At 46.8% G+C, this 17,178-nt stretch overlaps 1 protein-coding gene across 4 annotated transcripts in view; it reads right to left on the bottom strand.

Annotated features, from left to right (window-relative positions):
- CHCHD3 (coiled-coil-helix-coiled-coil-helix domain containing 3) overlaps positions 1-16,963 on the bottom strand; it is a 286,033-nt gene extending 269,070 nt beyond the window's left edge. For 2 of the 4 annotated variants that reach the window (XR_014784221.1, XM_084809043.1), the window contains exons 1-2: positions 16,796-16,963; positions 4,311-4,416 (exon numbers count right to left, since the gene is read on the bottom strand). Coding sequence is in view for 2 of the 4 variants with exons in the window: in XM_084809043.1 (XP_084665169.1) it covers positions 4,311-4,416; positions 16,796-16,879 (190 nt within the window). In the remaining 2 variants the exon portion in view is untranslated. Of the gene's footprint in view, positions 1-4,310; positions 4,417-10,173; positions 10,309-16,795 lie in introns of those variants that run through there. The other 2 variants (XR_014784222.1, XM_084809044.1) reach the window with 2 other exon arrangements.
- Between the last annotated feature and the right edge of the window lie 215 nt (positions 16,964-17,178).

The raw sequence follows: 17,178 nt of genomic DNA, 5'->3' as shown, positions 1-17,178 counted from the left end.
TCTGGCTGGTTTTAGGGGCCTTTGAGTACAGCTAGAGAAGGCAAACTCACACACACAAAGACCTTATCCAATTGAAATCAATTCCACTTGATTCTATCAGAGCAAAAGCAAAGTGATATGAAATACAAGTGAGCTTACTTTAGCGAATCATGGCCTTAACTGGAATCAAAGCTCCTGTCATACAAAGCAATAAATGCCAGCCCTGTTTAATTTTGCCACCTTTTCTTACATCAGCAGGTTAAAAAAAAAAGTCATTACTGCGGCCTTTCCAGCTTTAGTACCTGTTTTTTCATTCTATTCTAAAAAAAGGTGAACTTCTCAGAAACTGTGACCTCTCCAAGTAACAGTTGTCCATCTGCCTTGGTTCATGTGTGATCTCCTTTTACACCCATGAGGAACCCATTAAGCCATCTGGGGGGTGTATTGCTCAATTTGTATGCACAACCGCAAATAAAACTTTGTACAATTTATAAGAGCTGAATCCATTATATGCAAATGCAAGTGTCTGCGAGCAAAATTAAACTTATCTGTCCTGATGGTATCCGTGTCCCTTTGCCTCACTTGCTTATTCAAGAAATACAAAAACTAATAAGACTTTCACATCAAAATGACTCAACTCCATATCACAGTGTGACAGCAGCAAACAGATACTCAACATGTTCATACATTTCTGTGTTATACTCCTCTGGACCATTACATTAGAACCTGAATCATTACTGAAATTATTACATAGAATCTTTTATCTCAAAAATAATTAAAATGTGACATGTAACTGAAGTGTGGCATTTTCATTGCATCACCTATATTAGGTGTCTGAAATAGCTGCCATTATCATTTCTAATATGTTTTTATCACTACTGCTGTAGTTCTTGAGCATTCTGCAAAAAGCACCTACAAAATGCATTTCACTTTGTCCAGAACTCATCTTAGAAGATTGCAGCACCTCCCCTGGAACCTGGAAAGGCTGGAAGGAGTTGGGATTTGTGATGTCGTAGACCTCCATGGTGACTGTGGAGTCTTGAATGTAACGGGGATCCAATTTCTGAATCGCTCTTTGCCTGTTGTGTCCCAGAGCTGCAACTGCACTGTCTGGTCTTCCAAGTACATTAATTTAGTTAAGGAGTCAACTCCAACCGTATCCTGGCATGTGGCACAGGAGTCATACCTGAACCACGTGATCAAGGATGTCTTCCCAGGAAGACCAGTTTGAATTTCCTTAGCAGGCTCCTGAAGTCTCCTCCTATAGACATGGTGCACCTGGCTCTGGGGAAGGGGCACACCAGAGGAAAATGAGGGAGACTGTCATGGTGGTTATCACATGGCACAGGAGTGCATTTTCCCTCACCTTTCTGAAGGGTGATTAGGTACGATACACAATGTGGAGACGAAGGTAGAACCTCAAAATCAGGCCAGTTGAGACACATTAATCACAAGTCATGGGTAGTACTTCAGAATCATCAGTGGGGAATACAAGATCACAGAACCACAAGAGACAGGCCACCTCCCTCTCCACAGGCAGGACCAGCCATCTACAGGCACATCTATGCAATCCAGAAAGCAGGGTGCTAAAAGCACAGGACAGTTATACTGCAGGAAAGATACCTCCATAGCAAATAGCTCCAAATGTCAAGAGCTGGTCATACGCTGGTTCCAAATTGATCTGCAGTCCATTTGGAATCTACTCAGTAGAGCTTTCAATGTACAGGCTCCCTTTTTGTGGGATTCCCTGTCTGCCGATGTCAGGCAGTGCCAATGCTGTTTTGTTTTCAGCACTGGCTGAAGATATTTTTATTTAAACAAGCCTTCCCTGATAGACCAGCCACATTTTTATTGGTATAATCTGATTTTTAAATACTTTAATTCTTGGGAATCTTTTTACATATAGAGAGGTAAATCCTATAAGTAAATAAATAGAATACACTGCACATGGAAAGTATACCCCGACCTTCAGTCTGGAGACCAGGGGTGGGCAGAAGGTAGATCTCCAGATGTTTTGGACTTCATCTCCCAGATGCCCCTGCCACCACAGCCAATGGTTAGCAATGCTGGGAGTTGGCCCAAAACATCTGGAGATCTACTCTCTACCTACCCCTGCTTTAAACAACTGGAACAGCAACCAGACAGGCTGAGAAAATGTAAAACCAATCTCTTAGGAGGGCTTATGCTGGGTGCAATGAGAGAGCCAGTGTGAGGTAGTGGTAAGAACATCAGACTTGGACTTGGAGACCTGGGTTCAAATCCAGACTCCACACTATATGCTGGCAGAATATAAAATCACACTGCATCCTACCTGCCTCTAGGTGCAAGTTATGAACTAACAGTACATACAGAAAGCTCTTGATGCCACTACAGAGCAATGGAAGAGGGAACAGCTCGTCCCTCAAGGAAGAACAACAACACAGAAAGCTGAATCTGAAAACTAAGGCAATGACCACATAATTAAAAAAGGCTACAGCCTACAGCCAGAGGTGTTTCCTTTCCAGTAACCTTTTCTGTGCCTTCAGGCGCATTCCTATGGCCACTAGACAGTGTCTAGACAGCCACAGGATTTTTTGGTTTCTGGAAACTGAGCTCAGAGCCAGCACTCCAAGTTCGGTTCCCAGAAATCGGACTCCCTGCCTCCATCCCCTCCCCCGCCACCTTGTAGGAGATGCCGCTCGTCCCCGGCTCCGCACTCAGAGAACAGCAGCGTGGAGCAGCCAAAGGGGGAGCATTCCTGGGGGCGGGGCCCGCAGAAGTGCCGTTACGATGCTTCCTATGCGCCCTCCAGCCTCTGCCCCACTCTGATGCGCCCCGGCTAGACAGCCGAAATCAGCAGCCTAGCCGCAAATGCAGGGCAGCCAAAGTGCAGAGGAGAGGATCCCCTCTGTGCTCTGCCCGTCCTGCGCTGGATAGTCAGCTGCCTCTGCATTCAGAGGCAGCCGACTATCCCCATAGGACTGTGCCCTCCCTCGTTAAATATTTCATTAACTTTTCAGGAATCCATTAACACCTAAAAATAAATCAAGCCATTATATTTGTCTATTATGACTAAGCTCTGCTTCTAACACATGCATTCAGAAGACACTCAAACTAGTCTGATCGAATTATTTGTCATCACACAGCCTTAGGAAAGAATGACAGATATGCTTTAAAGATTTTGCACTTGTTATTTCATTATGTTTAAAGTTAAGCAAATAACTGGGAGAGGATGTTTGAAAGAAGGCGACTCAAGATTTTTATTAGAGTTGTAACTTATTTTCCCCCCTTACTTGAAGTCAATAGATCTATTTTACATTGGCAAGCACCATCACGTGGTAAAAACTATTAATCCTTAGGAGCTCTTTAAAAACACAGTTTGAAGTGACTTGATAACTGTCTACTTGCAACTGTCTATTTAAGGATTCCTATTAGAAATAAGGCTCTATGCTGTTTTCTTTAATACAAGGTTTGCACCCATTTTCACTGTGAAAGAGACAATGTACTCACCAATTTACCCAATACCAATTATCTCATCAGCCTTGAACCTCCCTCCATAGTTCAGGTGAGCTATCCACATATCTTTTTTAATTTTTAAAGTACTGTATGTGGATTTCTTCAATTAAGCAAACATTTGTCCCCTTATTTTGTAAAACACACACACACACCAGGAGATTGGGGGCAGGGAAGGCAGCTTTATGGTACAATAGGAGCAAGCCAATCGAGGCTTTGCACAGCCAGCTGGCTGCAAAATAGGAAAAACGTGTGTGTTTTTTTTACCCTGGCAAGAAGGTTCTTCACCTGATAAAAACATAGAAAGTATATTTCCACAATACCTCACTGTTCACACTGCAGACACGCGTATGCATCCTAATGTCTGGATACACATTCTGCTGAGTAGCTTCTAAGGAGCTGAAAGACCATGTCAGAGTTAAACAGACACATATCTGCCCATGCAGAAGCAAAGTCACTTCTCCAGAGCATGTGTTGGGGAAATGTAACACAGGAAGCCTTGTTTATAAGCAATTGCAAAGAAAAGAAAAAAGAAAAAAAATCTCGCAGGGGAGTTTAAAAACAAAGCATCCTTTAAAAAAACTCTCACCCCATCCCTGCCAAAAGTCAGCAAAAGGCATTCAGAAACAGCTTTGTGTAATCAGTTAGGGCACAATCCTATGCAAGTTTAGACAGAAAAACTCCTAGCACTTCCAGCATGCTGGCTGGGGAATGCTGGGCATTGTAGGACTTTTTTTCCTGTCTAAACATGCATAGGATTGCGCCCATAAGGGTTTAGCAAAATAATTTCAGAGTTACACCGAGATTCTTATTTCTCATCACTGGAAGCACAGACATACCTGAAGTACCTCCAACCGAGCCATGGCCACCAGATCCCGATTTCTGCGGAGACCTTCCACCAGGTGACGAGGGATCCTTCATACGCTCTATAACATTCTCAGACAGCTGAGGAGACATTGAAACAGAAGCAACACCGACAATTTATAAACTGGCCTATCAGAGTATTTATTTCCCATACTGCTTCCTGTTCTAGCTCCAGGCACAGGGTTTTTCTTTTTATTCTAGCTCTGAGAACCAAAAGAACCCTGTCCAAAAGACATTCTTGTAGGCATCAAAAACTGGCAACACATTGTAAGCAACTAGCAGGTAAACCTTGCAATGTGTTAAGGATGAGTAACAATCACGCCCTGATTGGCAGCTTGGAAAGACATTATTAGACCCAGCCTAACTGAGCTAAAATCTTCCTTGAATCCTCACTATCTCTTTCCTTAAAAAAGCAAAACTGAAGATTCTTAACAGGCACTACATGCTTCCACAGAGGCTGCAGCCCTAAGCATACTTGTGTAAATAGATACCAGTGAAATCAGTGGGATCTCTTTCCAACTAAGTGGGGTTGGGATGCAAGCATTAGTGGAAATTAAAGCAAAAGAACTGAAGTTCCATTGTTCTGAACAGTTATCAGGCTCACAGACATTAATAACATATATCTGTAAATGTTAAATCCTCAAGCGAAGAGGTAATGTTAATTTACAACACTATCACACCAGCAAGAATTTCTGTCTGGTAAATCAGTGTGTTGCAACAATAGACAGCCAGATACTATCAATTTTCAACTCTAGGAGTTCTTTGCTACTTGTGTTTCAGAAAACACAGGGACCTCAAGCTGAGCAGTGTCACAGGGACACAAAAGCACATGTTTACAGGTGAAGGAACAAAGGGAGAAGGAGGAATCAAAGAATAGGTGGCAGCAGGAAGCTGGGGCCAAGAGAAGCGTGAGGAAATCAAAGAGACAGAAGGAACAAACTCTTCCTTGGGCGCCACCCCAATATCTCCCTGTTTCATCATTTGGCTTTTATTTTTCTTTTGAAGTGCTGCCGGTAAGAGCTTTTACATAAGCTTCAGAAACCACAACCATGACACCAAGAGCCCCTTTGTAAGAGTCTCTGAGAAATGGGAGGGAGGAGTCAAGACGAAAGATAAAGGACAGGGCAAGGCACAGAAGGTGCAACAAGTGAGAACACTGCAAGATGGGCATTAGATGACTGAGAAAGGATTTGTAATGTCAGGTACTTAACGTTTACACAAGGGCCCACAAAAGCAGCCATCATCTTATTTTAAAAATGTATATCCTGCCTTTTCACCAGACAGGACTCCAAGGGGGTCACAACAAATAATTAAATTACAATTAATTACATTAAAATCTAAATAGTAAAAGCTGGTCCAGCAACCAATAGACAACAAAAGAATAAAACACCAAAACTAACACCAGTCCAATGCCCCCAACAGCCTGGACAAACAGAAAGTTTTAAATTGGCACCTAACAGATAATAGCATAAGGGCCGAATGAATATGCCTGGGAAGTGTCTGAGTGCCAGTATACAAAGGACTCTGTCAACTCAAAAGGTGGGGCACCTGGAATTATAGTGGAATATAATACACAGGCAGGTTCATATGAGAGTAAGCATCCATCTTCAGCTTACAACTCAGATTTTTTAAGGGTCTACTGGAGCTTTCTGAAAAAGTCTAATAATGCATTGAAATAAATAATATACTGCAAATACTAAACCACCTGGACACTTCAGATGAGCAAGATATTTAATAGATGCCTGCTGTTCATCAGTGCTTTCAAGGTGCTTGTTGTTGCTTTTAAGATCTCTAGACTTCATGGATGGTGAGTTTGGCACTATGCACCCTAACCAAATTATCCAACACAAACACTATAGTGGTATGTAACATCCAAAGATGCAACTTTGAAAAGGCTTGCTACTTTACCGTGCAGGGATGTTGCCCAAAGTTAAGCATAGGAAGGAAAGACCTTATCCAAGTTACAAGAGAAAGATAAGCTATTCAAAGCTGCTCTCCAAATATACAGGATTGTGAGTGAAGAGCAGAGGAAGGCAAAAGAGAAGAGATAGAAGCTGGGAGTTGTGGAGGAGAAATTCGGCAGTCTGAGTACATGAGGACCATGACAAACAGAAGAGAGCTTTCACAGTTTCAGTTAAGAGGGTAGGCCAACACTGGAGGGAAAATGTTAACTTGCACAGACCTATATAACATTTTTCAGTTCCAGATGTCAACGTCATCTTCGTTGGAGCCTGGGCTAAATGCTAAACCCTAACCTTTCTTCCAGTTCAATCTCTGCCCCTGAAAGCCATTTTAAAAAAAAATTGTGGAGTGTTGGTAAATGATCTTCAAGCTTTGGTGGGGCTCCAGGGGGAGAGAGTTCCATCATTAGGAGATTTGCAAAAATTGTTACTCTATTCGCAAGGATACTACTCTATACTTACTGTAAGAATCTTTATACATTACTACCTAGCCTTGAAGACTACAATTCTCAAACCTACTGAAGCCCAATGCAATGCATGTTTACTAAGAAGGAAGTCCCACTACACTCAATGGGGCTTTCTCTCAAGTAGCGTTACACAAAACCTCTGGATGTTTATCCAAAAATAAGTCTTACTGAGTTTAGAAGATAAGGAGTTCAAATATTTAGAGTTCAAGGGTACCTAACCTCCAAATATCTGTGCATAGGACTGCAGTTTTACAGCACAATCTGTGCATGTTGACTCAGAAAAAAGACTCACTGGGTTAAAGGGAACTTACTCCCAGGTAAGTATGCACAGGACCACAGACTTTGTTGAAGGGAGTGCTCCATTCAATGTAATTCAGAGCCTCCAAATTTGTTCTGTCATTCTCCACAACCACACAATACAAGCTAGAAACTTTAAACCTTGTTTACACACTTTGGGAGAGTAAGGTCTGTGCTTCACTGCAGAAGGAACCATAAGCTGCACTGTATTCAACAGGAGCACAGACTACGCCAAACACCTCATCATCCCTTCCCACTCCTGCAAACATCCCAGTGGCAAGCAAAGGGTAATTTCCCCCTCTGTGACAATGATGAATCATACTTTTAAAAATATTTAAGTAATGAGAGTTGCCTACCCTGTAAAAAAGCACAAGGGGCAGTGTTAAAAAAGAAAGGGGACAAAAACAAACCAGAAAGAGCAGGGTGGAAACAAGGTAGCAAGGTTGCTGGGTGAAACTTATGAACATAAAAGGACCCATAGAGATCTGAGGGGTAGGAACAGAAACACCTAATGTGATATATCCAATTCTGCCAGGCTACTCAGAAGAATACCATAGTCAGTGGTATAGAAAGCAGCTAAGAAGTCAAGGAGAATCAACAGAATTACTATCTTCCTGTCTATCTCTGTATTGGCATAGGTTATCCAACAGGGTCAACGCAGCTCCAGTTGGAAAACCTAGTCTGAAGCCAAATTTGAAGTGGATCAAGATCATCATTGCCACATGGAAGTCCAATTTAGAAGCGGGGTTGTTGCCACTACCAGCTTGATCACCTAACCCAAGAATTTCATGTTAGAGACTGAGCAATAATGATTTTAATCTAGCAGTACTTTTGTTTTGTTTTTAAGCAGTAGCCTCACAAATTTCCAGGCATTTTAGATTTTAGTTTAACATTTTATGGCTATCTTTTATTTTATACACACACACAGAGGTAGATGTGTCATTTGTTGTTTGGTGCATATTGTCACCCTGCTTATTTAACTTATATGCAGAGTACATCATGAGAAATGCTGGGTTGGATGAATCAGAGGTCGGAATTAAGATTGCCGGGAGAATTATCAACAACCTCAGATATGCAGACGATACCACCCTAATGGCAGAAAGCGAAGAGGATCTAAAGAGCCTCTTGTTGAGGGTGAAAGAGGAGAGCGCAAAAGCTGGTTTGAAACTCAACATTAAAAAAACGAAGATCATGGCATCTGGCCCCATCACTTCCTGGCATATAGAAGGGGAAGAAATGGAAGCAGTGACAGATTTTACTTTCTTGGGCTCCAAGATCACCGCAGACGGTGACTGTAGCCATGAAATTAAAAGACGCTTGCTCCTTGGGAGGAAAGCTATGGCAAACCTAGACAGCATAGTAAGAAGCAGAGACATCACCTTGGCGACAAAGGTCCGTCTAATCAAAGCTATGGTTTTCCCAGTAGTAATGTATGGCTGTGAGAGCTGGACTATAAGGAAGGCTGAGCGCCGAAGAATTGATGCTTTCGAACTGTGGTGCTGGAGAAGACTCTTACGAGTCCCCTAGACTGCAAGGAGGTCCAGTCAGTCAATCCTGAAGGAAATCAACCATGAGTGCTCATTGGAAGGACAGATACTGAAGCTGAAGCGCCAGTATTTTGGCCACCTAATGCGAAGAGAAAACTCTCTGGAAAAGACCCTGATGCTGGGAAAGACTGAAGGCAAAAGGAGAAGGGGACGGCAGAGGATGAGATGGCTAGATAGCATCACCGATGCAATGAGTATAAACTTGAGCACGCTCCGGGAGAGAGCGCAGGACAGGAAGGCCTGGCGTGCTATGGTCCATGGGGTCACGATGAGTCGGACACGACTGAACGACTGAACAACAACAACAACAACAAATTATATTCCTTTAGCTTTTGTGGTTTTGTATTTTATTCCTTTCACTATTGTAATGCATCCAGAGAACATCTGTTATTGGGTGGATTAAAAACATAATCAATCAATCAATAAACTTGTTGTTGTTGTTCAGTTATTTAGTCGTGTCCGACTCTTCGTGACCCCATGGACAATAGCATGCCAGGCCTTCCTGTCCTCCGCTCTCTCCCAGAGTGTGCTCAAGTTCATATTCATTGCATCAGTGATGCTATCTAGCCATCTCATCCTCTGCCATCCCCTTCTCCTTTTGCCTTCAATCTTTCCCAGCACCAGGGGCTTTCCAGTGACTTTTCTCTTCGCATTAGGTGGCCAAAATATTCGAGCTTCAGCTTCAGTATCTGTCTTTCCAATGAGCACTCAGGGTTGATTTCCTTTAGGATGGACTGATTGGACCTCCTTGCAGTCCAGGGGACTCGTAAGAGTCTTCTCCAGCACCACAGTTCGAAAGCATCAATTCTTCGGTGCTCAGCCTTCCTTATAGTCCAGCTCTCACAGCCATACGTTGCTACTGGGAAAACCATAGCTTTGATTAGACGAACCTTTGTCAGCAAGGTGATGTCTCTGCTTCTTACTATGCTGTCTAGGTTTGCTATAGCTTTCCTCCCAAGGAGAAAGCGTCTTTTAATTTCATGGCTACAGTCACCGTCTGCGGTGATCTTGGAGCCCAAGAAAGTAAAATCTGTCACTGCTTCCATTTCTTCCCCTTCTATATGCCAGGAAGTGATGGGGCCAGATGCCATGATCTTAGTTTTTTTAAAGTTGAGTTTCAGAACAGCTTTTGCACTCTCCTCTTTCACCCTCAACAAGAGGCTCTTTAGATCCTCTTCGCTTTCTGCCATTAGGGTGGTATCGTCAGTGTATCTGAGGTTGTTGATAATTCTCCCGGCAATCTTAATTCCGACCTGTGATTCATCCAACCTGGCATTTCTCATGATGTACTCTGCATATAAATTAAAACTACCCTCTCTGTAATAGGGAGAAACTTTACACAACCAGAAACAACCGGCCAAGAGCCTACCAATATGGGCGAGGGTCAAATGCATACATGGTTGGATGCACTTTTATAAAGACACCATCCATATCCTTGGGCATCATCATCAACTAAAATGATAATGCTGGTCAACAGAGTAGAGAGATTCACCAAAGGGCCAGTGTGGTGAGGGGGTATACGAGCACTGCACTTGGGACTGCAGAAACGTAACCTGAAATACTCACTCTGTCATAGGGAGGGCTGATCAGCAAATACTGGGTGTGGCTTGTTCTTGTGCAATTACAAACGGTTTGAACTGCTGAAGACAGCAAAAGAAACTCTCCACAACACCCGCACATGAAGCTGCAGGGAGAAAATGCAGCCGCTACTCAGTTACCTGTGTGCACATGCTCTCTCTCTCTCTCTCTCTCTCTCTCTCTGGGGGCTGCAGCAATTGCGAGAGCTACCTGTGGGCACTGCTGCGGCTTCCCGCTGTGCCATCCTCCAGAGGGAAAGAGAGTGTGCAGAGGCAGCCACTGCAACCTCCTCTTGCTCGCTCACATCTGGTTTCTGTTAGTGGTGTAGCAGTTGGCATTGGGTCCAGCAGACTCATCCTCACTGCCACGCTGTGCAAAGGGAGAACACTGGGAAGGACATGAAGAGAGGCGGCTGCAAGAACAGAAACCACCTCCTCAGCTTACTTGCTTAACTGGCTGCGCTCTCTGTCTTGAGCCAGCACAGTGGTTAGGTAGTCTCTGGGCACTGTGCTGAGCCCAGTCCTAACCACTGTGCTGCCAAGGAAAAGCAGACTCACACCAGTGAGCTAGCAGATGCAGCAGCTCCTTGTTCCAGCTGCCACCTCCCCTGCCCTTCCCCTCTGATTAGTGCACTGGTCGGGCCTGGGCACAGTCGGCCCAATCCTAACTCTACGCCAGCCGGTGAGGCCAGCAAGTGAGGAGTAGAGACGAAAGGAGCCACCTCCACTCACTCTCTCCCTCTGAGTATCTGCCAACTTCTTGCCATGCCCAGAGAGAGCTCTATCGGGTGGAGCAGTGCGGGGAAGGGAGCAATGCCGTGGAAGCCTCCATTTGTGCTCTCGCTCTCTCTTCAGGGATTGGGGAAGGGCGCAACTGAAGGGAAGCAGTGGCAGCCATCTACATTCCTCTGTCTGGGCAGCAGTTGGGATTGGGCTGAGCACTGATATCTCCCAGGGGGACAGCCCAGCATGCCCAGTCCCAACTGCCACGCTGCCTAGAGAGAGAAGGCAGACAAGACAGGGTGAGGCGAGCGGAGCTCGCTCCTTACACTGTCACTCACCTGCTTGAGCAGGCAAGTATACCATGATGGTGGCAAGGAGTAGCCACATTCACCCCCTTCCCCACTGGCTCCGAGCAGCAGTTAGACATCTGCAAGTTCCCAAGTCACTTCAGAGCAGGTGTGACTAGCAAGGATAGCAGGCACTCCTCCAAAACATTTCCCACTACCCCATTTGCTTCCCCAACTTTCTGTCATACTACGTTTTATTTAATGTGTTTTAGCAAAATCCTTGCTCCTCCTAATAGTGATCTTTGACACCATTCCCCCCCCCCATTTCTTTCTGGCATTCACCTCTGCTTGATGGTTTGGGGTTTGTTTATTTGTTTGTGTGATACTTCCTTAGGAGCAATAATTTACACCACTGCTGCCCAGAGTGAGAAGGCAGTTTTTATTTTATTTTGTAGTACCTTCCTAGACAAGCCAAGTTAAACAAGCCAAGGCAGCTGCTCCTTGCAACTGCTACCCAAATACCCTCTCTGGCATCTAAGCACATGAGCAAATGGTGCCTGTGCCTCCCTCCCTCCATCCGAAAAGAGACTGTAAGAAGAGACATGGTGGACCAGATCAACCAACCACCCAGTGCAGCCTCCTGTTTCCCACAGGGGCTGACCAGATGCCCCAATAAGAAGCCCATGAACAGGACATGAGGGCAACAGCACTCTCCTGCCACTGTTCTCCAGCAACTAATATTCAGTGGCACATTGCTTCTGAACATGGATGTTCCATTTACAGCATGACTAGCAGCATCTGATGGACTCCACAGCTGTGAAGCCATATACTTCCCTCTCAAACCCATATGAGCTGGTAGCTGCCACCACATCTTTCAGTGGTGAATTCCACAACTTAACCATTCACCGGCTACCCCCAAATTATGCTGCAGACAATTCTGCAGGTTAACCATGCACCAGCATGCCTCCAAATCCTGCAGTAGCCAATTCCACAGGCTAACCATGCGCCAGCATGCCTCCAAATCCTGCAGCAGACAATTCCACAGGTTAACCATGTGCCAGCATGCCTCCAAATCCTGCAGCAGCCAATTCCGCAGACTAACCATGCGCCAGTATGCCTCCAAATCCTGCAGCGGACAATTCCACAGGCTAACCACGTGCTAGCATGCCTCCAAATCCTGCAGCAGCCAATTCTGCAGGTTAACCATGCACCGGCATGCCTCAAATCCTGTAGTGGACAATTCCACAGGTTAACCAGCTTAACCACAGTTTAACACAGAGATGACTTAGTGGATAAAGTAGCAGTTACAGGAACTCTGGGGGAAAGTGACCATGTTGTACTTCAGTTCTTGGTTCTAAGGGAAGCAAAAGCCGAGTTTCGTCAAACACGTACTCCGGATTTTAGGAAAGCTGATTTTAATAAACTCAGAACAATGATCAGTAAGGTCCCATGGCAAGCGACGCTAATGAGAAAAGGAGTCCAAGATGGGTGGGAGCTTTTAAAAAAGGAAATTCTCAAGGCACAATCACAAACAATTCCAACTACAAGAAAAGGTGGAAGACAACAGAAGAAGCCAATGTGGCTTCACAACAAGCTTAGGGATGACCTGAAAACAAAAAAGGACACACATAGGAAGTGGAAAGAAGGCCAAGCAAAAAAGGAAGAGTACAAGCAGGTAGCACAGAATTGCAGGGATGGCGTCAGTAAGGCTAAAGCTGAGAACGAGCTGAGGTTAGCGAGGGATGCTAAAAGCAACAAAAAGGCTTTCTTCAGCTACGTGCATAGTAAAAGGCAGAGGAAAGAAATGGTTGTTCAGCTATTAAATAAGGATGGCAAAATGACAACAGATGACAAAGAAAAGGCAGAGGTGCTCAATTCCTACTTCGGCTCAGTCTTCTCCCAAAAGCCGGTCTATGACCCCCCTGGCAAAGGCGAAGTACAGGCTGAAGGGGCAGGATTGCAGCTTGAGATCGACAGGCATATGGTCAAGGAACCCCTCATTACTCTGAATGAGTTCAAATCTCCAGGGCCAGATGAACTGCATCCTAGAGTCATAAAGGAACTGACAGAAGAACTCTCAGAACCGCTGTCTATTCTCTTTGAGAAATCATGGAGGACGGGGGACGTGCCAGATGACTGAAGGAGGGCTAATGTTCTCCCTATCTTCAAAAAGGGTGAAAAAGAGGAACCTGGGAACTACAGACGAGTCAGTCTGACATCAATCCCTGGGAAAATTCTGGAGCAGATGATAAAGCAATCCATCTGCAAGCACCTTGAAAACAATGCAGTGATTACTCAAAGCCAACATGGATTTGTCAAGAACAAGTCCTGCCAGACAAATCTGATCTCATGTTTTGATCAAGTCACCTCCCTTGTAGAACGTGGGAATGCTGTAGACATCATATACCTCGACTTCAGCAAAGCTTTCGACAAAGTACCCCATGATCTCCCGATGAGCAAACTAGCTCAAAGTGGGCCAGATGAAACAATGATCCGGTAGATCCACAGCTGGCTACAGAATCGGACTCAAAGAGTGGTTATCAATGGGACCTTCTCAAACTGGGGAGAGGTAACGAGTGGGGTACCGCAGGGCTCAGTCCTGGGCCCAGTGCTCTTCAACATTTGTATTAATGACTTGGAGGAGGAGGTGCAGGGAATGCTGATCAAATTTGCAGGTGACACAACGTTGGGCGGGAGAGCTAATACTTTGGAAGACAGAAACAAAATTCAAAGTGATCTGGATAGGCTGGAGCGCTGGGCAGAAAAAAACAGAATGACATTTCATAGGGATAAATGCCAAGTTCTGCACCTAGGAAAAAGAAACCAGATGCACCGTTACAAGATGGGGGATACGTGGCTCAACAACACTACAAGCGAGAAGGATCCTGGAATTGTTGTCGATCACAAGCTGAATATGAGCCAACAATGTGATGTGGCTGCAAAAAAGGCCAATGCTCTTTTGGGCTGCATTACTGGAAGCATAGCTTCCAAATCCCGGGAAGTACTAGTTCCCCTCTACTCAGCACTGGTTAGGCCTCACCTGGAGTACTGTGTCCAGGTTCTGGGCACCACACTTTAAGAAGGATGCAGACAAACTGGAGAGAGTTCAGAGGAGGGCGACAAAGATGATCAGAGGACTGGAAACAAAGCCCTATGAGGAGAGGCTGAAAGAACTGGGCATGTTTAGCCTTGAGAAGAGAAGACTGAGGGGAGATAGGATAGCGCTCTTCAAGTACTTGGAAGGTTGTCACAGAGAAGAAGGCCAGGATCTCTTCTCGACCATCCCAGAGTGCAGGACATGGAACAATGGGCTCAAGTGACAGGAAGCCAGATTCTGGCTGAACATCAGGAAAAACTTCCTGACTGTTAGAGCAATACGACAATGGAACCCATGACCTAGGGAGGTGGTGGGCTCTCCCACACTGGAGGCATTCAAGACGAGGCTGGACAGCCACCTGTCGGGGATGCTCTGACTTGGATTCCTGCATTGAGCAGGGGGTTGGACTCTATGGCCTTGTAGGCCCCTTCCAACCCTACTATTCTATGATTCGATGCTTAACCATGCGCCAGCCACCTGCAAATCCCCAGCAGCCAATTCCGCAGGCTGACCATGCGCCGGCATGCCTCCAAATCCTGCAGCAGACAATTCCACCTGGTCAGTCCTGTGGCTCCGGAACCACTGGAGCATTCTAAGGCCTCCTGTGAGGCCTTGGCAAGGCACTTTGCAGATAAAATTGATCAGATTAGGTGTGTTACTCTGCACGCTGTGGATACAGTTAGTGAGCAAGAAGCGGCCTGTGGCAAACCGGTTTTGTGGGATCGGTTCCAGCTTCTTCCTCCTGATGAAGTGGACAAGGTGCTTTCATCGGTACGGCCGACCACCTGCTTACTTGATCCTTGCCCATCTTGGCTCATTATGAGCTGCAGAGAGAGACTGGGTGAGGGGATCAAGGAGGTGGTGAACGCCTCCATTGAGGAGGGAGTGATGCCATCAGCCCTCAAGGAGGCAGTGATAAGACTGCTCTTAAAGAAGCCATTCTTGGATCCTCAAGTTTTGAACAACTTTCGCCCAGTCTCAAATCTGCCATTTTTGGGCAAGGTGATTGAGCGGGTGGTGGCGATGCAGTTGAAGGCACACTTGAAGGCCCATTTCAGTCGGGCTTCAGGTTTGGACATGGGACAGAAACGGCCTTGGTCGCCTTGGTGGATGATATGAGGAGGGCTCTGGATAGGGGTGAATGCTCCTTCCTTGTTCTCCTCGACCTCTCAGCGGCTTTCGATATCGTTGACCACGGTATCCTCCTGGACCGCCTGGAGGGGTTGGGCATTGGGGACACCATATTACGGTGGTTCCGGTCCTTCCTCTCCAGCAGGTACCAAAGGGTAGCACTGGGAGAGGAGGTTTCGGACCCGTGGCCACTTACTTGTGGGGTGCCACAGGGTTCCATCCTCTCCCCGATGCTATTTAACATCTATGTGAAGCCGCTGGGGGCTATCATCAGGAGGTTTGGGGTGCGGTGTCATCAATATGCGGATGACATGCAGCTCTACCTCTCGTTGAAATCTTCACCAAGGTTGGCCGTAGAATCCCTGTCCAAATGTCTGGAGACGGTGAGTGGCTGGATGGGGAGGAATAGGCTGAAGCTGAACCCTGACAAGACCGAGGTACTTTTGGTGGGAGACAAGGGGAGGCTGGGGGATGTTGACCTGGTGTTGAACGGGGTACAGCTACCCTTGAAAGACCAGGTCCGCAGCCTGGGGGTCATTTTGGACTCCTAGCTGTCCATGGAGGCTCAGGTGTCAGCTGTGAGCCGGACAGCGCTGTACCAACTCCATCTGATACGGCGGCTGCGCCCGTTCCTTCCCGACCATCTGCTCCCATCGGTAGTACATGCTGTGGTCTCCTCTCGTTTAGACTACTGTAATGTGCTCTACGTGGGGTTACCCTTGAAGACGGTTCGGAAACTGCAGCTGGTACAGAACGCGGCGGCTCGCCTGATTAAAGGCAGCCACCGGCGAGATCACATCACTCCAGTGCTGAAGGAGTTGCACTGTTTACCAGTTGTTTGCCGGGCCAAATTCAAGGTGTTGGTTTTGACCTTTAAAACCCTATATGGTTCCGGCCCAGCCTACCTTAAGGAGCGCCTCCAGCAGCACCAGACAGGCCGCTTAACAAGATCAGCCTCGGATGACCTTCTCTCTGTCCCATCAGCCAGGGCAGCTAGACTGGTGGGGACGAGGGAGAGGGCCTTCTCTGTGGTGGCCCCACTCTGTGGAACTCCCTCCCTAGGGAACTCCGCCATGCCCCCTCTTTAATGAGCTTCCGCCGCGCATTAAAAACGTGGCTGTTCAGGCAGGCGTTTGGGGTGGGCTAGGGTATTTTAGAAAATGTTTTTATTGCAGAATTTTACTGTTTTGAACTGTTTCTGTTGTATGTTGTACATCGCCCAGGGTGGCTGGGTGGCCAGCCAGATGGGCGATTAATACATTTAATAATAATAAATAAATACCTAAATAAAATTAGCCATGCGCCGGCCCCCGGCGAATCCCCCTGCAGCGGAGAGGCCCCCGCCCGCCCGGCTCGCGCCCCGCGCCTCTCACCCGGACGCCCTTGACCACCGTGATGTTGTCGTTCTCGTCCGCCTCGAAGGTGACCCTGCGGGGAGCGCTGCCTCCGCCGCCCATGGCGCCCGGGCCGCTCGACCCGACTAGGCCGCGGAGCAGCGCGAGCGGGACAAGGTGCCCGAGCCGACTGGCGCCCCGCCCCGCGCCGCGCCGCGCCGCCATTGGCCCGCCGCGCGCCGCGGCCCGCCTCCCGGCCGGGCGCGCTGCGCTCCCATTGGCGAAGACGCGGTTACCCGCGGCAACAGCCCAGCCCGGCCGGCGGCGGAGGCGGCGCGGAAAGTTTTTCCTCCCCCGCCGCCGCCTCTCGGGCTGCCCGAAGAACGAAACTTCGCCGGAGAGCCGGGGAACCACGGCTCCCA

The sequence above is a fragment of the Heloderma suspectum genome, chromosome 7, assembly GCF_057233095.1.
Source record: "Heloderma suspectum isolate Gila_16-S chromosome 7, 16-S_ref, whole genome shotgun sequence".
In the NCBI taxonomy this organism is placed as follows: Eukaryota; Metazoa; Chordata; class Lepidosauria; order Squamata; family Helodermatidae; genus Heloderma; species Heloderma suspectum.
This window is presented reverse-complemented; position numbering and strand designations above follow the sequence as displayed.